General features: G+C 50.5%; 8 protein-coding genes across 8 annotated transcripts; 5 read left to right on the forward strand and 3 right to left on the reverse strand.

Annotated features, from left to right (window-relative positions):
- Positions 1-196: 196 nt before the first annotated feature.
- ALTATR162_LOCUS9683 (uncharacterized protein) lies at positions 197-738 on the forward strand (the record flags this gene model as incomplete). The annotated part of the gene is made up of 2 exons (XM_043317317.1): positions 197-350; positions 413-738. 2 exons carry the CDS (start codon positions 197-199, stop codon positions 736-738), a joined length of 480 nt encoding a protein of 159 aa, XP_043173252.1.
- A 1114-nt stretch (positions 739-1852) lies between these two features.
- Positions 1853-4218, forward strand: ALTATR162_LOCUS9684 (uncharacterized protein; the record flags this gene model as incomplete). The annotated part of the gene is made up of 4 exons (XM_043317318.1): positions 1853-2286; positions 2338-3346; positions 3405-3478; positions 3528-4218. The coding sequence occupies 4 exons, from the start codon at positions 1853-1855 to the stop codon at positions 4216-4218; spliced, it is 2208 nt and encodes a 735-aa protein (XP_043173253.1).
- A 588-nt stretch (positions 4219-4806) lies between these two features.
- Positions 4807-6589, reverse strand: ALTATR162_LOCUS9685 (uncharacterized protein; the record flags this gene model as incomplete). The annotated part of the gene is made up of 4 exons (XM_043317319.1): positions 4807-5051; positions 5115-5241; positions 5293-5937; positions 6002-6589. The coding sequence occupies 4 exons, from the start codon at positions 6587-6589 to the stop codon at positions 4807-4809; spliced, it is 1605 nt and encodes a 534-aa protein (XP_043173254.1).
- A 1732-nt stretch (positions 6590-8321) lies between these two features.
- ALTATR162_LOCUS9686 (uncharacterized protein) lies at positions 8322-9571 on the forward strand (the record flags this gene model as incomplete). The annotated part of the gene is made up of 4 exons (XM_043317320.1): positions 8322-8344; positions 8408-8545; positions 8602-8699; positions 8751-9571. The coding sequence occupies 4 exons, from the start codon at positions 8322-8324 to the stop codon at positions 9569-9571; spliced, it is 1080 nt and encodes a 359-aa protein (XP_043173255.1).
- A 110-nt stretch (positions 9572-9681) lies between these two features.
- Positions 9682-11386, reverse strand: ALTATR162_LOCUS9687 (uncharacterized protein; the record flags this gene model as incomplete). The annotated part of the gene is made up of 2 exons (XM_043317321.1): positions 9682-10710; positions 10763-11386. 2 exons carry the CDS (start codon positions 11384-11386, stop codon positions 9682-9684), a joined length of 1653 nt encoding a protein of 550 aa, XP_043173256.1.
- Positions 11387-14644: 3258 nt separating this feature from the next.
- On the forward strand, positions 14645-15679 carry ALTATR162_LOCUS9688 (uncharacterized protein; the record flags this gene model as incomplete). The annotated part of the gene is made up of 1 exon (XM_043317322.1): positions 14645-15679. One exon carries the CDS (start codon positions 14645-14647, stop codon positions 15677-15679), a length of 1035 nt encoding a protein of 344 aa, XP_043173257.1.
- A 636-nt stretch (positions 15680-16315) lies between these two features.
- Positions 16316-16978, forward strand: ALTATR162_LOCUS9689 (uncharacterized protein; the record flags this gene model as incomplete). Its single annotated transcript, XM_043317323.1, has 1 exon — positions 16316-16978. One exon carries the CDS (start codon positions 16316-16318, stop codon positions 16976-16978), a length of 663 nt encoding a protein of 220 aa, XP_043173258.1.
- A 455-nt stretch (positions 16979-17433) lies between these two features.
- ALTATR162_LOCUS9690 (uncharacterized protein) lies at positions 17434-20439 on the reverse strand (the record flags this gene model as incomplete). Its single annotated transcript, XM_043317324.1, has 8 exons — positions 17434-18081; positions 18134-18176; positions 18222-18276; positions 18324-18630; positions 18678-18796; positions 18851-20188; positions 20239-20273; positions 20435-20439. The coding sequence occupies 8 exons, from the start codon at positions 20437-20439 to the stop codon at positions 17434-17436; spliced, it is 2550 nt and encodes an 849-aa protein (XP_043173259.1).
- Between the last annotated feature and the right edge of the window lie 1900 nt (positions 20440-22339).

Below are 22339 nucleotides of genomic sequence, written 5' to 3' on the forward strand. Positions count from 1 at the left end.
AGACGACGGAAGGAGAAACTCCACGGCACTACAGATCGCCAAGCAGCGATGAAGTACGGTGGAGAGCAAAGTATAAAGAAGGCAGAGTATGGACTTCAAGTTGACCACCATCTACATCAAGCAGCATCTCAGCATCTTACCTTCGCTTCCATAAGCCCTTCATTGTCCAACAGTCAACAAAACTCCAGCAATCAATATGCGCTACTCAATCCTCGCCTTCGCTGCCGGCGTCGCTGCCGCTCCTTTCGCTTCCACTGGAACTGGCAGCCTCTGTCCCGCTGGACTCTACAGCAACCCCCAGTGCTGCGCTACTGATGTCCTTGGTGCTGTCGGCTTGAACTGCAAAGTTCGTACGTATCCCCCTCCCATCTCTTTCGCGCATACAAGAGATGATGCTAACACTACGGTCTAGCCACCACCACTCCTGCCAACACGACTGATTTCATCAGCGGCTGCGCTGCCACTGGCCAGCAAGCTAAGTGCTGTGTGATTCCTGTCGCTGGCCAGGACGTTCTGTGCCAGGACGTCAGCCCTGGTGCTGGCGCCCCAGGTGGCGGTGCTCCCGCCCCCACTCCTACTGCTACGGTCACTGCTACTGCCCCAGGTGGTGGTGCTCCCACTCCTACCGCTGGCCCCCCTGGTGGTCCTGGTGGTCCCCCGGCTCCTCCTGCTTCAAGCTCCTGCGAGTCTAGCACCGCGCCAGCTCCTACCCCTTCCGACTGTGGCTGCGACGAGTAGAGTAGAGCAATGTAATGATGGAAGGCGGTAGTTGAGGTATGTAAATATGGGGTCAAACTGGAGGACAGAGGAATAGACATATGGGTCAACGTATATGTATGTAGCTTTCGTTATCGTCAATGCAATCTGCAGTTGTAGCACCAAACTCCCGTCTCTTTTGCCATAAAGTGCCTAAATGAGGGCAATGATGCGGTGTTGTGATGCATTTTGCTCCATGGTGGTCGAGGAATGCGAAAAGGTGAAGCCGGATGAAGTTGCCGTGCGGGACTCGTGAACGAGGAAAGTGGGTCTTTGGCGCGGGGCCGTGCTTCAGCAACCTTTATCACCGCGCCCTCACAGTTTCCGATCCCTTTCCTTTGCTGTGCTGCATTAACCTCACTTCCAACTTGTTGCGTATGGACCCCTTGGGGGATGTGTGTGACATCGAGGCTGAAGCGTACCGTATAACACAAAAGCTAGGTATCTCAGCCACACCATCAAGATGCAGCCTTGTCAGCCTCACCAAACCCAGCGACTTAGATCCATCAAGCCATCCAATCGTTAGCGCATGTTGCGAACAACTCAGTATTCTAGAATATCACATGGAACTGCTTGAGCCAGGGGCATTCCGCGTTGGTGACTGCTGACGTATAGATTTGCCTCGTTTTGCCTTCTGACTCTATTGGTTCTCATTCTTGCGGCCAAGTTGTTGCTAGAAGTACAGTAGAGCTCAGCATGCCCGAGAACCACCGGTAGAAGCCAGCCGTCTATCTAGTGCGCAGTATCCAGCTAATGCTGCCATGCCATCTGCCTCAAGATAGCACAACAACCCTCCACTTTGGCCCTGTTTCCGAGAGAAAGGCACCTGTTCAACCTCGAAAATAGCGACAAGCTATCCCGTTATCAACGCGTTGGTAACATTGACAGGGGCCAAAGACCATTGATAGGTTGCATCCTGCAGCTTGGCCCCAAACGCACGTGCGTGGGCTGCACCAGCCGCCCCCATTCGGGATTCGAGATGGTCGCACCTATCGGCAACATCATGTGCACGACATGAAGATCCCCTTTAAACGACCCTCCCTTTATCCTCGACCTTTGGCAATGTCTAGCTCTCATAACATTCGCATCGCTTATCATGTCAGGAAGCCTTGAGTTTGCGGCGGGCATCTTCGCTATTATCGGCGTAGCTGATGTTGTTGTGAGAACGGGCCGCGAGGTCCATGGTTTCCTACGCGACCTTGCTGATGCGCCAGAAGAGATTGATCGATTGTGTACTACCGTCAGAGAAACTACCCTGCTCGTAGAGACTGCAAAACAGATCCTGGATACACTCGCTAGTCGGAAGGCAGCTGATACCGCAGACCAAATCACAGCTCTATTCGAATCTGCGCTTAAGAGCTTACAACGCGAACTACAAAACTTGAGAATACTAAGTGCGAGATTTAGAGGCGTGAGCAAGACCTGGAGTAGGGTGAAGTACGTTCTGGACGAGCGTAAAATCAACAAGATATTCAGCAATCTTGAGCGGTCAAAGGGTCTACTCACAAACTCTCTACAAGTTGCAAGCAGGTATGCATTTCTCCATGTCACAGAATGAACCTGTACTCATAAAACATCTAGGCAGAGATCAGATAGCCAACATCAAGAGATTTTAAGAAGGCACAACACGACCCAAAAGCTATTGGCTTCGACTCGGCAGAAGCAAGCCACACTGATGCAAGGGCAAGAACTTCTGGGACGTTTGGCAGTCTGCCATTACCAGGAATCAAAACAGGCTTCCAAAATTATGGCGATTACCCACCAAGAGCATATAAATGAGCATCAAAAGACCCGAGATATGCTATCAGCCAAACTCGAAGATGTCATCGTCGCCCAGTTTGAGAAATACCGCATATCTCGCCCTACATCCATGTCAATTAGAGACGTCTTCTTTTTCGGCGAACGTCGCGACATGATCATGGCTTATCTACTAATAGTCAAACCGCACTTGGAAGTAGCGCTCAGAAATCTACTCAACGATGGTATCGATATGTTTCCACCACATTACGTTTCTTGGCTACAATCCGAATATGACAACCTTGTAGCATCGGCAGCACAGGAGGAAGCAACAAAGTACCCACAATCAACTGCAACCCCGCTAGACCGTTGGTATTACTCTGAAGAGACTAAATCTCGTCATCGGACGGCATCTGGGCATGCCATAGGGCAGTCAAGGATCAAACCTGCTATACGAGAAGCAAATTACGCGAATCTCTACCTTAGCACGCCAGCGATTGCCCATCGATCAACATATACATATACTACCCCGTTTGGCAGTCTGCGCTTGCAGACTTCTCACCGAGGCTCCAAATCGAGGTCTCAGCGTCCAGATGGGGAGGTTAGCTTTACCTTTACCTGCGGTATTGGCCGATCAGTCCACGCCATCCACGCACACTTCCTTCGCAATCTATCCGGTCCATCCAGCCCGGGGCTCTGCGCTCAACTCAGTGTCTTTACATTGGCTGAGTCTGAGACCCATTACAACAAGCTTTTCGCATCTGCAAACGCTGAAGAGATCGATGGGGCATTACGACGAGGCGTTATTTCTCCTTATGAGATCAATCGAGAAGGAAGAAATCTATGTCTATATGTAAGCTTTGTCCAGCATGCTTCAATGCAATGACCCGAAACTAACTTGCATATTGTAGTATGCTGCAGAGCATACACGGGTAGACCTATTCGATTACTTAGCAAGCCAAGGCATCGGCGTATCAAACCTGAAGTAAGCCGAGTCTAGCGTCCTGTAATAGCCGTTTTCTGACATATGACAGCCACGATGTAAGCCTTGTCGCAGGTCTTTTTATGCGCTCTATAGTCGATCATGACCGTGTCGCATTCGAGAAAACTATCGATCATATTATCCCCCAAGTCTACGAGTCATCATCGTTCTTATTTGAGACAACAATGAACATGCTGCTTTGGGACTATTATCAAGGAAGATCGCGTTCTCTACTGCGCGAACAAATACAAAGATTGCAGCAAGAGGGCCTCATATCGGAACCTGTAAGTCTGAATGATGACCCGTGGGACTGGCCCTCAGTAGCGAGCATCATTGCTCCACTGTTCGAAATCGACGCTGCATATATCAACACAATGGGTAGTCTTGGCCGCAACAGGATTCAGCGTTGCTACTGTGTTATTGATCATGAAGGCAGTCCAGGGGATCCAATCGCTGTCGAAGAGATCGCCAACGCATTGATAAGGGCGGGTGTGGATGTACACCACCGCGATCATGACGGCTTGACGCCGAGCATGTACGCTAAACGCTGTGGCGCATGGGACGGATGGTGTAGTGCGCTTGCAAGAAATGGGTCGCTCATCGAAAACGTGGTGCAAGAAGAAGAGGCAGAATGGCTTTTGAATGACGGATGGAGAGAAATTTGGCAGGAAAAGTATGGAGAGATATGGAAGACTGTTAATCATGGGTCTGTGCTGGCGCAGAGCACGGAGGATGAAGGGTAAAAGCCCATGATGTCATCACTTCTCTCCACTTGCGACTAGCTGTTGAAGCAGCCTCCGATGCTTAATTCAGTAACTTTCAGCCTCAACCAAACATCTGTCCACAATGACAAAGTCCTGCACTCTTTGTTCGAAACCACGCGACGTACTCGTTCGTTGCCAAATTGACGAGTCGCAGAAATGGCATTTCGTCTGCCCTGGTACATGCTGGAAGTCAGTCTCTGGTGGCGTTGACGATGCAAAGGGTATGCAAGAGGAATACCCGCATTATCGATATGGCGGTATGGTGAGTTTTTGTGGATAGAACTTGAGAGAAAGAGAGATGGCTAACATGAGGTCGTGGGTAGTGGAAAGATAGAAGTGCCGACGGGCCGGTTAGCGCGAAGAAACCAAAGAAAGTCAAGGAGAGGCAGAAAGAGGAGATGAAAGCAAGAGAGGGAGTAAATGTAACTGATGTTGGGACAGAGAAATCGGATTAAGCAGAGGTAGGCAGAGTTCCCATTGTTCCGTCGTTGACGAGGATCTCGAAGAGAAAGGCAAAGCGCTAACAATGACAGGTCACACAACGGTATATACAGTCTCTATATCTGGTTATACAGCATACCGGAACTTCCGGTTATGGAAGTCGGTAGTATCTTCGATGGCGTCCACATCATGTATATCGGCATCTTGCGTATGCGAACCTTCAGCTTCTTCACGATCGCGCTGAGCGTTCCGCCGTGCGAGTAGTGCTCGTAAGCAAAGTGCTAGCACAACCTGAGAGACTGCGCATCCTAGGAACATCTTCACACCGGTCTCGTATTTGGGAGCTTCTTTAGCCAAGAAGGCCTGAGGGCCTAAAGTAGGTGGCGTTAGTAATGCCGGTGTTGAGATAGGGTTGCTATTGCTGCGGGGCTTACCGATAATGTTACCAACGCAGTACCCCAGAAATACGAAGGCTGTGCTTGTGGTCCGCTTGGTATATCCGCCTACGTTTGATGCAGGCAGTTGGAGGGCAATGACTAGAGAGCCAACAAATGAACCCGTCTGCTTTCATTAGCGACATGTCGTAAAGGCTGCTACTTTTAGACAACATACCAAGTAATAGCCCGCCAGGCACCCACCCACATTGGTGCGCGGCAGCTGCCAGATCAAACATGTGCCTATTATTGTGGGACAAAGATAAAGAGCCATGATATATGTGCGTGCGTTCGGGAGTCGAGATGCGAGGAAAGGACCTGTGAAGACCCAGAATACCTGAGCGAAGCCTTGTGGAATGCCGTACAGCGTCGTCTTTAGTGAATCTCCCCCTGCCACGTCCTTCACGATGAGCTTGCCGAAATTTGCGTTACCACCATTGATCATCTCGTTGAGTAAGACGTAGAAGAAGAGTATCCAGATCTGTGGGTCGATCAAGGCCTCCCGCACCTGCACTAGTTTGATCTTGCGGTTGTATACTCCAGTGCGGTTGCTGGCGGCGCGGGCGATTAGAAGGGCTTTCTCCTCTGTGGTAAAGCTCTTGGCTGTCATGATGTTGTTTGGCAGCCTGAAGAAGAGCAGGATAGACCAGAGAACAGTCATACCTCCGCATATGATATAAATAATCTTCCAGACGACAAAACTTTTCGCGTATCCGACACCGTAGAAGAGAATACCACCAACGGCGCTACCAATGCCGTTGAAACAATAGAACATACCTGCTCTTGCGGGATGCTGCTTTCCGACGTACCACATTCCAACAATCTGCAGTGGTGAAGATGCAAAGTCAGTGTATCTGTTGTATGCACCCGACACGTCCAAGACTTACCATCATAAATGCAGGAGTGACAACACTCTCGAAGACGCCAAGAAGGAACCGCATAGCAGCAAAGCCCGCAAAATTGTGTGTAGCAGCTGTGAGAAGCATGACAGAACCCCAGCAGAAGCAGTAGGTTGACACGACTCGACCAGTCGGGAAGTGCTGCGCAAGATACGCGGATGGCCATTCCGCGAACAAGTAAGCGAAGTAGAAGATTGACGCCAGCCAGGAGTACTGATCGCCAGTAATACCAGTCGTTTCGAAAAGATCGAAAACGGCAGAATAGCTAATGGCTTGCTTGTCGATGTATTGGAGGAAGAAGGTCCCGCATAGTAATGGTAGCAGTAACATGTCTACTTTCCTGGAAACCTTCTTGTTCGCTATTGGGTCTTCGAGGAGCTCGGCAGTGTACTCCGGGGTGATGTTGTGCTGCCTCAGGTATAGGTTCGCTTCGTCAAGGTCCTCGACTTCGCCTGCAATAGTGCTCTCTTGCTTCTTGAGAGAGTTACCATCCATGTTGCTTAACTGGGTTTCTACGTCCTTTGACATGGCCGCTGGTTTGTCGTCGCCCTGGGAAGCGTTCGGTCCGGGTTCCATGGTAGAGAGCGAAGATCAATTGACGACGGGTTGCCTGAGGCTCGAGCATACATATATCAGAGCTCGCTCGTAAACTTGAACACAGCCTTGACCTTGGAAGCCGTCCTCCGTGACGACTTACCCCGCGCTATTGGCCACGAGATTCCGATTGCGCATGGGCAAAACCTATGCGGGTCTCGATAAGAGGGGATTTGATAGTGAATGTCAGCTTTCCAATCACGTTGCCTGGAAAGAAACTCCAATGCCCATCTTTATCTTGTTATCAGGTGGAATAGCACTTCCGTACAAGCTGGAAACCAGCACCTGGGGTAGGAACTGAAGTTGTGGGTCCCTACCCCGGTTAGCGATAGGAGGATGCAGGACGTGCAAGAACACCACAGCACCATGACAGTGTAATGTCGGCAGTGATAGGTACTTTTGCGATAGAGTTAGTATCTCGTGGCATTTGTAAAGTGGTGGTGAAAGCAGGGGCATAATTCCTAGTGAGCGCTGGAACCCTGTTGGCGGCTCGGCAATACCTCGGCTGCACGTCGTTACGGTCGGCATAGTTCCCTGCTTGTACACCTATCTATTTCCCCATCAATCAATTGTACGAGAGCTCCGAAGACGGCATCCTCTGAGCCAACGCGAACTGTGCTATGAGTGATATATCATGCCACTAAGGTTAGATGGTTATCTGCTGCAGTCCTTCTCGAACCGCTGATTTGATGTCAAGCACCCCTCTCAGCACCTAGTTTTACGCCCAATACTGTTATCGCTATGTCTACTCGAAAGACAACATACACGAAGGATGCGCCTGCCGCCCCACTCAACGCGTCGCAGGCGGTAGTATGCAATGGTATGGTTCATTGCTCCGGCAGCCTTGCGCTCGAGGAGAAGACAATGTAAATCATCCCTGGAGGTGTAAAAGCAGAAACGGTAGGTATCTGTACCATGAGAAGTTTGGCAATGATTGAGCATACCGTTCTAGTGTCGAGTGCTAGAGAACCTGTCCACTATCCTCAAAGCAGCTGGTAGTAGCCTTGCTAGCGTTATTAAGCTCAATATCTTCATCACCCCGATGGACGACTTCAAGGCCACGAATGAAGTCTATAACGAGCTTTTCTCTGATTTCAGCCAGAAACCCGTAAGTTCCTTTTACTTCGGTGTGATGAGGAGCTCTTCTGACAGCACCTGCGTCGTAGTGCCTGACGTGCGTGCCTGTTCCACAGTTGGCTTTTGGTGCCAAAGTCGAGATGGATTGCTCTGCAATCCTGGATCCACCAACTGCGAAATTATAGACGTGCTCTGGATGTAGATGCTGTTTTCTCTGATCATGATGGTTTGGGGGAAGTGACGATCGTGAAGTATCAGGAGCTTGAAGGGTGCAGCCGAGGTCTTGCCCAATTGAACGACGCAATCTTATCGATAACGACCGGGAGGCTTGAACCCGAGGAAAATACATTCCTCCGCTCTGCGAAATATAGTCAATACAAACGTGAATGTTCATGAGTCTCTCAACAGACACGGGCCGGCCATGGTTACCGGGAGCCTTGGGTTGTCCGGCGGAGAACTTGGGGTGCGGGCTTGGCGTTGGACATGCACCGCCGTCCCGTTGGCTACTTAAGGCCTAGTGAGTCCAGTAAACGCTTGTGCACCTCAAGAGAATAGTCCATCGTTCTCTAAAGCTTGCAAACGAACCCCGCCAATCGTAGACGCAGTTACGTGACACTGGTGTAACAGTAGCTACACGATGCCCAACATCATCATTATTGGGTAAGCTTGTTCCATCATGTAGCAGACATTGTCTCTGTACAGCTAACATATCTTGTCGTGAAGAGCAGGAGTCTCCGGGTTGACCTCAGCGTACCTTCTATCCAAAGATCCAGGCAATAAGATCGCCGTCGTAGCCAAACACATGCCAGGCGACTACGACATCGAATATGCATCACCATGGGCTGGCGCAAACTTCATGCCGTAAGACTGCACACAAAAGCTATAAGCTACAGAATTGGCTGACATATGCCGGGAAGAATGTCTTCATCACCAGGAAGCCAATGGGAACGTAAAACATGGCCGCAACTCAAAAAACTTGCAACAGATGTTCCTGAAGCTGGCATCCATCTTCAAAGTCAGTACTCTCTTACCATCGCAAGTAGCACCTCACGACTAACAGAACCAGAGTGTCGGATCTATCGCCGACAAAAAGACATGGAGAAGTTGAGAAGCAGTGGCGGTACAACCTTCAGCAACGTCTTCGCCGAAAACCCTTGGTGGCGCGAACTGGTGGACGACTATCGAGATCTCTCTACCTCCGAAATGCCATCAGGAATGGCATCAGGTTGTGAATTCGGTTCTGTCTGCATCAACCCAGCTCTCTATCTCCCCTGGCTTGTAGGCCAATGTCGCGCAAACGGAGTGGTATTTCATCGCAAGGTTTTGACACATGTATCCGAACTACAATCCCTTGAATTCGGCGGCTTTAAGCCCGATATCATCGTTAACGCGACAGGATTATCAGCCGCCAAATTAGGAGGTGTGGAAGATAAAAGTTGTTACCCTATACGTGGGCAAGTGGTTGTAGTGAGGAATGTGGCACCAGCCATGGTGTGTGTGTCAGGTACTGATGACGGCGACGATGAGGCCTGTTACATGATGACGCGAGCTGTGGGTGGTGGAACCATCCTAGGGGGCACCATGCTGAACGGTAGCTGGGAAAGTCAACCTGATCCCAACATCGCCAGTCGCATCATGAAAAGAGCTGTGAGTATGTCTCCAGAGCTGACGGATGGTCAAGGGCCGGAATATCTTGATGTTATCCGACATGGTGTTGGGTTAAGACCTGGAAGGGAGGCTGGTGTGAGGCTTGAGAAGGAGAAGATTGATGGGGTTTGGGTTGTGCATAATTATGGACATGCTGGATGGGGTTATCAGGGGTCGTATGGATGTGCTGAGGAGGTTGTTGCTCTTGTGAACGAGATCCCGCCGCAAGCCAAATTATGAGTATAAGGATCAATAGCAGGACTAAATGCATAGTTTAACTAGCTACCCGCCCTGAACGAAGAACGGCTCTTCGTGGTGCGCGTATGAGAGCCGCCGATGCATGACAAGTACTACTGCTGAGACAGCTCAACCTTAGACCACCAGAAATCGCTTTCCTCTTTCGCGTAAATGTCGTCAACCATGATTGCTGGCTCGCCAATTATCTGTTCACCAACCAACTCCGTATTATCTCTTCCAAATATCATCACCTTTGGATCGGCTCTATCGTAGCTTTTCCACTCTGTTCTTTTGGCATACGAGCCGCCAAGCGCATTCGGAGTGCCGGTGCAAATGAAGCTAGTGATGTATGCATGTAGGATACCCGACAACTCATCTTGGCTCTTGGACTGCGCAATGAATGAAGGATCCCTGACTTCATAGAACATGTTGTCTGCATGACGAGCTCCATTGACGACATCTCGCCTCATCGCCCAGTGATACAGATATACGGGCGTGTCCTGGCTGGCGAAGAACACCGTTTGGCGGACTGGAGCTACGTATGCATAATGTGCGTAGGCGGCCTCGATACGCTTGTACATGGGTCCGACACCGTGCTCAAGTCGCGTTTCTTTGTAAGTAGAGTCCGGCACCGCGGTCGGGTCAGGATACAAGCGATCTATCGTCTGAATATCCTCCTCGCTCATCTGCGGCAGCAAGGTTCTCCAGAAATCCAGGAATTCTGAGGGGGTCGACATCTTCTTATTCACATACAGTGAACCTTCGTTGCCTTGAAAGCCGGTCATGATTGGCAATTTGTGCCATTTACCTGTGCGCCAGGCATCGATTGGACGGCGGCGAATGATCTCGTTGTCAATCACTGGTTGGAACGCCCAACGTAGACTGGGGTTGTACTTTTGGAACACCTTGGTTTGAGCTTTGGCGATCACGGAGGTCGGAATTTTGCGGAGGTAACTGAAGATTCCTGAATCGGCCAGGGAGTTCGGACATTCAACCTCCTTTAGAAAGTCATGAAACTGCATTTCGTGGATGTCCGCGTCTGGATTGCGAACTGCTCGTGAAGTGGGAGCGCCAGATTCTATAATAACACGATGAAACCTGGGCTTTAAGCCCTCCTCATAGTTCAAAAGATGATGGCCTATCTAGAGAAGTTTCAGTTAGACTGGTCAAGAAAAAGACCGGCTTTGTGCTCACCGAATGTGCACCGGCTGAAAGTCCTATGAGTGTTACGTTGTTCTTGTCACCCCCGAAGTGCTCAATGTTCTCTTCAACCCAATCTAACAGACAGATCTGGTCCTTCAAACCTAAGTTTAGTGCACCTTCTGCAGCGCTCAGCTTTGATGGTAGAAAGCCTAGGGCTCCTATGCGATAGCCGAATGACACTCCAATGAACGGAAGTTCAGACCATCCAACCATGGACGCAGTATCATGCATCGCGGCATTTCCCCGATTGAAAGCCCCTCCATGGAAATATACTGCAACTGGCAGCGCCTTTGATCCATTGTGTTCAGCTTGCCGGAAGATGTTTACCGTAAGGCAGTCTTCACTCTCCTCGAGTGTTGGTCCAAGGACGATTAATTGTTGTGCTGGAGCTCTTGGGCCGAAATTTGAAGCATCTATAGTCTCCCGACTTGGTCCTACTTTCTCTGGTGGTCGGAAGCGGCGTTCACCTGTTGGTGGTAACGCATAGGGAACGCCCTTGAAGGCCTCAACCGCGCGAGGATAGCCGCCGTGTAAGGTGGTGCCTACAACAGTACCTTGTGGAATTTGTACCTCAGGTCTCGACATTGAGTTAGAAGCTGTGTCTGTTCCTGTCATCTTGTTAATATGCGATACGTTCATGCAGCCTACACCAGGTCTTTCAACATACCTTCGAAATCTAAGTAGAGCGCTTAGGTGTTAACTGTATACACTTTCTTGCTACACTGAGATGTTGTGGATTCGATGCCGACATCATACCATCGTACTGATGTTCTTAGATAGCTGTTGAATTGCTTCCCCGGCATCGGCAATTGCCCCACCCTTGCCTCATTTAACGTTACGGCTACCGACTACCCAACTCGCTACTATACGGCTTGCAGCGAATTTCCGGGGGTGCACACTTGTCGCATGGGCTACCCGTCGGATCTTTTCCGTTAGCTTGATATGGCGCATGGAGCGGCTCTGGGATGATAAGACCTTCTTGATACGTTACCTATCTAGGTGGGTATCGCTACATGCTATTCGGCAGACGCTAACCCAGACGTCGGTAGTATGTCGGCTCGTCAATCCATCACCTTATCAATATCGGGCATAGAACTATGTGCGAATGTTAGGTATATCCTATCGTTGGAATAACGACCCTCGAAGCTTGGGTAACCCATATCATACGAGCCAAAAGCGTCCCACTAGCTCAGTACACTTTACGAGATCCCGTCGAAGAACAAGTTGCTGGAAAACAGGCGTAACCTAGTGGTGCAGTGAAGTCTTTCCAAAGCAAGCAGAGCTGTGCCGGTGTGCATCACGAAGCTCTGCATACCCGTAAGACAGTTACAATCCATTTGCTGTACATTTCCTAGATCATGAGTCTAAAGACAACTTAGCAACACTTAGCGGGTGTGCGAAACGATTGTACGGCCGACTTCTAGCTAGCCATGCGATCGTGAGTGTCATTGGGACAATGTGCTTGCGCGACGATGGCCTGGGATGGAGAGCTTGAGAAATTAGTGTTAGAGCAGACCCCAAGAGTAGACCTTGACATGCACGTGCCGTCATTGACGTCGAGCCACTTATTAACTTATCACAGCCAACGCGAACACAAACTCGCGTCGCGTTCTGCATCTACATGTCAGATTCTGATGATGCACGTTTTTCATAAAAGTTATCCTCATCTATTTCACGCAGTCTTATCTTCGGCACTTGCAATAGCACTATGAACGGTGATTGGATTAATTGTTAGTTATTCGACAGCGTCAACTTCCTGCTCGTCGGGCATATCAGACGCGCCACTTCCTCTAGCTTTGCTCCACGCACAACAAGGCGAACTGACAGACTTGACAGGATGCCTACTGGTTGATTGCTTGCTTGCTTACAGAAGCAGGTACCAGCAGGCATGCATACGACTCGAGATTTCCTGTAGAAAACCAGACTTCTAGTCGAAACGGCTATTCCGGTACTCGAGGCTAGACTCTCAAGTTACCCCTGGTAACCGTCTCTGTATCAACAAGAACTCGATGCCCAGAGTTTTCCCGGGACTAAGAGAATGCTGGGCAGTTGTTAGGACTCGAACGTACTGAGCCTTCTGGGAATGAGGTCGGATTCCAGAGCTTTGGAGAAATCTACTTCCCTTGTTCTTCATGACAACATGGAATTTCGCGGTTCTACGATGATAGGGTCATTCGAGAACTTTGCCTCGCATTTGGCCCCAGTAGCTTCCGAGCTTGAACATTTGCACGTAGGCCAAGGATACTAGGCTTGTCTTGAGATATGCTCGCTGTAGGCCTTTGCAAGGAATGGGCAGAATTGTTGGCCTATCACACTTTTCGAAGCTCCAAAAAGAATGAAGTTGTTCAAGAACTGTTGGTGGATAAGGGTTTCTGGAAAGCAATGCACCCTATGGCGAACTTCAAGCGTCTTCTGCCTTCTTGGTCGGAATCTCTAACTATCATTTACTCCACGAAAGGGCACCTCCGTGGTTGTGATAGCTTGCAAAAGCTCTGGATCAACTCGCCGATCCCAGGTAGTTGGAGCTTCGCTGTGTTTCTGCATTCAGTCGACACGCGACATGGCTTCTCAAGCACCGGGGTATCGTCCTCTAAACGCTGCGCGATCAGGGTGTTGTTGTTCACGTCCATGACGTCTCTCTTTTCATTGCGACCGCTAGAACTCCGTTTGATGACGACCGTGTAGTTAGAAGTTCTTCGGCTATTTGCGATACAGATACTGGCTTCCTCACTATATTGGGCGATACTATTAAGCATCTCGCAACTTGACATAGGAACGGCGGCTTTAACTACCGGTTACGGAATTGTAAGTGTTGTGCACCATCCGTCACGTACATTATAGGGGTGACGCCAGCTCGGCTAACTTCTCTCACATACGAACAACATCGCTTGCACGATATGTCTATAATCGAAACGACAATGGACATCTCTCGCGGGATAGTATCTGTCGGTCGTGGTCTCGGCTAACCCGTTTCAATTAGCGCCTCGATGGATTCCTGGGGAAATGCTTTCTATCATAGCTTGAAAGTACGCATGTTCGCCCAGAATCTCTCAGCTAGTAGCAATCATCGGATATTGATATCTAGATCAGCCTGTGGTTCATTTAACGACTTGGAGTAACTAACAATTCGTATGTGAGAGTGACGATAAGCCGGCAAACTCTAGCCACACGAGACCTGTTCTGTGCGAGATGTACTTCTAATAACGCACGACGTAATAGCATCATCGAAACAAGCTGCCACCCAAAGCTCCCGCCCATTAGGACACAAACACGAACACTAACCGGTTGCGGCACGGTGTGAAGCAATACTGACCTGATGCAAGCGGCACAACGTTGCTGTTAAGATTGATTGACAAGGATGTAAACAGTGATCACAGTGTTCCCTCTTTCCCTTGATTGGTGGATATCTTCCCCATCCCAACATCGCTAGCAGCCCTCCATATTCATAACCGCGTTTCACAAGTAAGGCGTCGCATTAGCCCCTTCATTTACATCGCGGTGACATTCTTTGAACGTATGTCCCTGCGGACGGGCCGTGGATGATGCATGCGAGCCAGTGATGATCGACGTCCAACCCGGAACCAGGATGCGGGGCATGAACTGAAGGATTCAAAGTTTGGTGGCGGCCAGTCTGGATCGAACGAGTACAAAATGAGGCCAACGGTTTGCAGCGTGCGCGTTAGATGTGGAGGTGGAGAGATATCATCTCGAGTCTCTTGAGTAGAAGAAGGCGGTCCGCGATCGGGTCTTCATCCGAGCGGCCCTTCACCAGCTGTCCAGATGAAACTCACGATCGGAACCGCACCGAGTTGACATTGGTTTCCTAATCTCCCTCATTCCTGGGGAGGTACTTTGGCAGCAACCACACCGAAAATGACTTCCCGGCTAGGCGATCGAGCCGAAGGTATGGGCACAAACCCTGCCTTGCCTTACAAGACCGCTCTTATCGTCATTGTCTTTCTGGCCCTCGCCGTCTCCCACGCTCTTGAAGTGTTTGTCAAGATTTTCCGTCGCTTCCACTCATACCGTGGCGTGTACTTCTACTCGCTTATCGCAGCAACTGTCGGTATCGTGATACACGCCTTCGGCTACTTCATTCGCAACTATGGAATATCCGACTCGGCCCCTCTGGAAATCACCATGGCGTGTGGCGGAGGCATGCTCATGATCACTGGCCAATCGATCGTACTTTGGTCGCGACTGCACCTCATCAGCCCAGGAAAGAGAGACAGATGGTTGCTATACATGATCATCACAGATTGCATTATCGTGCAAGGAGGCGCAACTACGCTCTTTGCTGGATCCAATTCGTCAAAACCGGGAAAATGGCTCCGGATCTACGAGAAGTGGGAGGTCTTCCAAGTTACGTGGTTTGTCTTCCAAGAATGCGTCATTAGCGGGCTGTATATCTACCGCGCCTTCGTTCTTATGAGCAGCTCGGCTGTCTTCAAAGGTCCAAATACGAAGCGCCTCTTCAATCATCTCATCGCCGTCAATGTCGTTGTCATCGCGCTCGACGTGACCATTCTGGCCTTTCAATATGCTGGCATGTATGAGATTCAGACAAGTTGGAAGACACTCGCCTACGCCATCAAGCTGAAACTCGAGTTCGACATCCTCAATCAACTCGTCGACTTCACCAAGCAAGGCTTCGATGCGCATTCAGGGTCGCGCTATATACCTGGAACGGGCGACGAACGCAGGGCTACGAAGGATGGCGCAGGGGATAACACGCACAGTTCGCGATTCGGTCCCTCAACATATGCACGTATGAACGAGGATGGAACAACTGCATTGCCGATGGGGGATGTGGTAAAGACTACAGAAATCCGGGTTAGTATCGAGCAGGATGCTATCAGTCAGAGGAGCACACAATTACTGCGCGACAGGAACGGTGAGATCGCCTGATGAATATGGGCAGGCTTTTCAGGAATGAGAAGACTCTCAGCTGGCAAACACATCAGGAACAAAATGGCATGTCTGAATACCTGTCGTTATGACATGCTAAGAATCCATTGCGTCTCAGCGAATAGAAGTGAAAAAAAAAGATGGATTATAACCTGCAATAATGACCTCGATGGTTTCGCACTATCGGATTCGCATCGCATCACCATCGTGAATGAGGTTGTGAAGCTTGCGTCTGGACCCCTAGATCGAATCGCGATGTTAGCTCACCGCTAGTGCACCCAATCGTCATGGCCTTCGTTCCCCAGGATGCTGACATCATAGCTCCACCACATCATCAGCCCGCATCGAGAAGTCGCCGTGGCCATCGGTGATATGGTACCTGCATCTCAGGGTCATCAAGCGCAATGTCGTCGCCATTGATGCAGAGATTTGCTGCGCACGGTCAAAAATTCGGATCGAGAAGTTGCAAATAGCCATCCTAATCCATCTTTCCCCATATTAACGTCACATCGAGTGTACTCTTAGACGATATCAATTTCGCATTACATCAGTACACATCACACTACAAAATCTTACACATACCGAGCACCACTGCGACTTCCAGTTTAATATCAGACCTATAAATCTTCAGCAACAATGGCTTCTAGGATCCTCCGTATCAACCGCAACTTCTTCCTCGTTGCACGACCAACAGCTCGCATCACATCTCAAAGAGCGCCGCTTAGGAACAACATCAACGATCTCAGCAACCACCGCAATTTCACAACAACACGAATCATGTCCGTCAAAGTCGACTCCAACTTCATCTCCCAGATCACTGCAGCAGAGAAGCTCATCACTGGCAAGGATGAGCCAGCGAAGGGAGGCCCAACCGCAAAAGCTCAACAGCACGCCGGCCAGAACCTGACATCGCAAGTCATTCACGACATAACTGAGGGCGAGAAGCTCCTCACCGGCAAGGCTGAGGTCATGCAAGGAGGCCCGACATCCATCGCTCAGTCCGCTCTCACATCAGGCTCATCAACGTCTAACGCCGGCGCCAACACTTCCTCTGCGTCAGGAAAGCTAGACTCGGAGACACTAAGCAAGATCAACGACGCTGAGAAGAAGCTCATTGGTGAGCAGCGACCGGTCGCTGGAGGTCCTACTGCGCAGGCGCAGAGTCATGCTAAGGAGCCCATCACCAGCGAGACTCTACACGACATCACTGAGGGTGAGAAGAAGATCACTGGAGGGGAGCGCGTGAAGGGAGGGCCTACATCGACTGCTCAGTCTGAGCTTGCCAAGAGCAGGTCATAAGCATTACCTTACGAGAGGGCTTCTGCTGATACGACTACCTCGACATACCATGTATAACACTGTATCATACCGCATGAAGTGGATTTAAGAGGAATTTAATGACCACATTATGACACGATTGTATTATACATAGAAGCAACCAGGCTGTCGTTTAGATGACAGAACAAATCAAATAATATTGACTTTACCATTACCTACACAACCGCCATGTACAGCAGCAGCATCAAGTAATTCAAGTGACTATGCAAACAACAGTAAGACTGGCGACGCTTTCGAGCTCAACTGGTAGTGGCATGCGCTAATTGTAACATGTCCAATCTCAGGTAGTAATGCCATAATCCAACAAATCATTTCGCATCCTAGGCCAAACAGAGCAAAGGAAATCGTTAATCATCGCAACACATGTGGCGACGTGTTATGCAATGAATAAAAGGCTCAGAGAAGGAAGTGTGAGCTCATAGCCATCCCTCTCGCTCCCTATCGTCCTTGGCCCCATTCCCCTTCAACCACCCAACGCCCACATTCGCCACCCCCTTCCATCTTTCTACACTCTTTTTCTTGCTAAATCGATACTGTCGATCGCTGCTCCTCGCCAATCTCTCGTTTAGAAGCCCATCACCCGACGCACCCAAACCACCTAGCTCGATATCCTCCCTAACCTCCGCTTCTCGAAAGCCAAACGCCGATCCAGCGCCACGTCTTGACCTTGTTGAATTAACTTTATGAAGGGTTGGAGGTCTAGATACAATTGTCGCATTGGATTTGACGCGTCTTAGCCGGTCCTGTAGATCTGCTGCTTCCCCATCGCCTAGTATCCTGCCTTTGCGATTGGAAGGTGGAGTATGGTAATCAAAGTTGGAGTTTGCGCGGCGAAGACCATATTTGCGGGGGCTTTGCTCGAGGGCTTGACCCAACTCTTGGATAGCTTCGTCACGTGCGCGCATGCGTTCCAAGGATTGCAAACGTGGTGCTGCGAAGGCGCGGCCTTGAACGGATTGGGATGGGCGACGCCCGAGGCGGGGTGGAGAGCGGCGGACTGTGCGCTTTTCTTCGATGGCCATGGCGACTTGGGCGACGGAGTTGGGGACCACATCAAGGGAATTCTGAGGGTGTGATGGTTAGTGCATACAGAAGAGGAGTGACTATGAGACGCACCATATGGATGAGTACGATTGGTAGTTGAACGGTGACGAGCTTTCTGGACGAGTTCAGCTTCACCGGTGAGAGTTATGCAGATACTGACGTGTGCGCGCTCGCGACGATGACATTGAGGAAGTATCTGACTTCGAAGTATTTGCCTATCTCAGTCAAGACGGTGCATACTACTTCATGCTAAAGTACGTACCACACTTCACCGTAGCATGGCCGCGGGGTACCTCAAGATCACAGGTTCTGATGTGAGTTTGGTGTGTAGAGACACCGTTCCAGCCAGCGCATCCGTTCTTGACGAATGATTTACTGAGTATAGACCGCTCGTTGCTGTCAAAGATGCGAGCCTGACCCGCAGACTTCTCCATCGTGGCCGCAGCAGCCTGCAAAGCATCTGCATCAGCATCATTACGTAGTAGTAGCACAAGCGCGTATAACAGACGTGTTTGTAGCAAAGTATGTCCCTTTCCAACTGAAGTTCGATCTTCTTCACCGTCTTGCGACTGTTGTTGGCAACATGGACATCAACGTAAAGGCTAGTACCGCTGACCCAGACTTGTCGATGTAGACCCGCGGTGACCCGAACAGCCTCGATGGTGGTTTCTCGGGGCTTTATCCACTCTTCTGAAGCAGTCAATGGACTGGGGAGCGACATGAGCGCCTTTTCAGCTGCCAGGATGTTAACTTTGTAGACACAGACGTTGAACATGGAGAATCTCATACGATCATACACTGAGAGCACTGTAATGTCTTCGGAAGTTCTGACAATGTATTGCCTTCCTTGGTCGCGAATAAGAAGAGACACACAAAGTGTGTAGCGGATCCTTGCATTCTTCGAATGGAATGGTGGAGGACCGACATTGAGAGGTAAACTTAGGTTGAAAGCAAGGTTGGTATTAGAAGGCATCAGATGCCAGAATAGATCTGCTGAACTTGTTGGCTCTTGGGTATCTACCATGTTCTGAGGCGGCGGGTTTTGCTCGTCAATAAGCTCCGTTGCTAGGTTCAAAAAGACGGCTCGTCTGTTGCCACTTATTTCCTCCGTCCCAAGAAGATCGATAGATATCCGTGCAATGTCCAGAGTCCTTCTATGACGTATTCGCTCTGCATCGTCGACGTTTATCTGGACGGTCCCTTCAATGGAGCCTCCGCCCACGAAAATGCCTGCCGATAAGTCTAGGCCAAGCTCAATTCGCGGATGTCGGTGTGATGGAAACTCTAGCAGCTCTTTCGATAGTGGATCGCGAACAAATGTTCTGGAGGGTATGCGTCGGTTGGCATCGTGAGATATAGGGTCGAGACGAGCAACGATATGGCGTAGGGGAGACTGTGATTGACCGTGTCGAAGGATAGTATTGGCACTGTTATTAGGAGGCTGGAAAGGTATAGTGGATATTGCGCTAAGTACGTTCGTCGCTGTCGCTTGAATTATGTGTATGGGTGGTACCTGCTGTAGCTGTCGGGTTTGAGAATTGCTAGGTGCACGAGTTCGCGATGATGATCGCGGTGGAACATTGCCAGCTGGGATGCTATATATACTGGATATGCTGTTGTTGTCTGCAGGACTTGATGGTGATGGTGATCTAGAAGTTCGACCCCGGTGGACGGATCTCATGCCGTTGCTTTCGATGCTAGTCTTTCTGTCAGGTTCTTTGTTTTCGCCATGCCGGTTGTCGTTGCTTGGATGTCGTCTCGTAGCAACAGAGGGTTTCCGCGACATTTCTGTACGGGAGGTGTTACGGGGGAAGATGTTGGTTAGGGCGTTTTGAGGTAGTGTATCTGCAAAGCTCGATTCGGTGACTTCACGAATGTCGGATAAAGGTCGAGTTTTCGCCCAAGAAGAGGCAATGGAGTGTCCTCTTTGTTCGCCAAGGTGGCTGCCGAGCATGCCTTCACAGGCTGTTATGTGACCGTTGTCTGACTCTGGCGAAGCGAGTAGAGACGAAATACTGGTCTGATCTGGTGAAGGATGAGGGTCGAGTAGCTGCTCTTTGGCAGGCGGCGGCTGCGAGTGTCCTGACCCTTTCAGCAGCCGTCCCGCGATCTCGGAAAATGTCATTGCTGCCTACCGTCAGCGCGATGCTTTCTGAGATCAATATCGTGCTGAGCACCCTCGTAAACGATAGACTGCGCGCGAAGCTGGTGACTAGCGACTAGAAGCTGACCGAGTGATTGACGCGGGATCTGATGCTGCTGAAAACAGGATGAAAGTCATATGAGACTATGTCGATGCTTGGATATCCTGCTAAGGGTGAGGACTGTCGATTGAGGTGTGCATGCTGGAGGTTGAATGTCATGATGTCTCACATCATTGCTTCTACGGGTGAGAGAAAGAAGCCGTATGGTGCTCACCCTTTCCACGATTGCGCCGCACGTGGCGATTGAAGTCAGAAGGAGCAATCGACAATATTCTTGAAGGAGCGTATCTAAATCCTGATACCGAGTATAGGTCTGCTCGTTTGATCATTTCACTCGGACTTGTTCTACTTGGAGTTTGCAATGTTTGACAGCTCCTAGTCATATTGGTAGCAGGTAAACACAGAGTACCTTACTTGTCTCCAGGCCGCTTGCCCACGACACAGCACAGGACTCACAAATATGCCGATACTTTCTAGATTATTGTGAAATTCACAGCGTGCATTAATGGGCATCAATTAGAATTGCACAGTTGCATGTTCCGAGGTTTGTGCAGAGCAATCCGAGGATGCCGCATCTAGCAGGCAATCCCGACTGTGGGATGCCGATGTAACACATCTCGACTACTCGACACGGCTGGCCGTCAATGTCACGATGTGACAGGGTGCAGCCAATTTCCTCGTATGAAAGTCTCGACCGCGTCAAAGGTCACCTGCTCGCTCAGCCGAGAAAAAGTGTGGTGACGCTATGGCTGCTTCGGGCCAATAAGACTCATGTGGTGCATAAAGCAACGACATCCGGTGATCCCTAGGCTAGACTTCGGTAGCGGTTCGGGAGCTGGATGCAGCGCTGGCAGAGTGGATTGTCTAGAGTACCAGACGTCTGGTATGGAGTAGTGGTGTTCAATGCATGCGGCAGGTGTCGAGGCCGGCTTGTTCCTTCCCCGTCAAACTCCGTCCCTAGGGGCCATTGGCTAGCGGGGAAGTCCAGCCACGTGATGAGTGCTGGGGCGTGATTGGAATTTCTTTGCGCTATGGCTACTGGCGTTGTCCTGGTCACGGCTGAGAAGACGTCCACGGTTCATCGGTGAGGCACGTCGTATGGACTGACTGGCATTCGTATCGATCGTTATCGCAAGCTGAGCCGACAATAATGCACCCCTCCCTCGTCATATCGGATGGAACATGCTCGTCAGCCTTACATATGCCGCGTGCGAGTAGGGTGACTTCATACGGACGAGGTGCGTGGCCTCGGTGCAGGGGCAGCGCGCTCCGACGTCGGTGGCCTGGAGTCGATGCGACGGCCGGTTGCTTGCTTTTCACAGGAACATTTCATGGCTGCGTAGATGAAACCAGACAGATGCCTAAATGTTGCGAGTTGATGGCCCTTGGACGGGAGAAGGCTAATAGATAACAGTTCAAGGCTCGCTGTCTGCACTGCGCGTCCATGGAGAACCGGAGAAAGCGTATAAAACTTTCTAGTGGCGCGGGAACTAAACACCAGGCTACGCCGCATGCAGTATCGCGATCCCAGCTCGGCTGGGGCAGCCATGTTCGGCGTCCTCCACCAAGGCGTCTTGCACGAAGCCTGCCTTCCAGAGCCGTGATGCAGCGTGAGCACCCCGCGAGAAAATTCTGAGCTGTCCGCCAACCGCACACCCGCACGCTTGGCCGTCATTGCGCGTTGGAAGTGCCCAGCAGCGGTCGCACGGCTGCGATTCGTCGCGCGCCAAAGGGCACATCTTCCTGGAGGCGAGTCGAGTGTCGAGCTTTAACCACACGGGAGGAGGTGATCTGGGCAACAGAGAGTGGTCCGCCCGCCTTTTCAAGTCCAGCACTCCGCCCCTCCGTTTGAGCCCATCTCTGTTTCCATTACCCAAGAGCTTACCTCACAACTACTGCGCGACCACACACAGGCCCGAACGCCTTCTTCTTATCATACATTATCAAAACCCCATACAAACCGTATTGATTTTCGACCCGGCGCTGCGGCTGCCCAGCACAAGCGCGTCTAAGCGACCAGAGCCTCCTGCTATCTCCTTCGACCTGCCTTTGTCGCATCTCTCGCATCTCTTGG

This window comes from Alternaria atra (genome assembly GCF_907166805.1).
Source record: "Alternaria atra isolate CS162 genome assembly, contig: 30, whole genome shotgun sequence".
Lineage (NCBI taxonomy): Eukaryota > Fungi > Ascomycota > Dothideomycetes > Pleosporales > Pleosporaceae > Alternaria > Alternaria atra.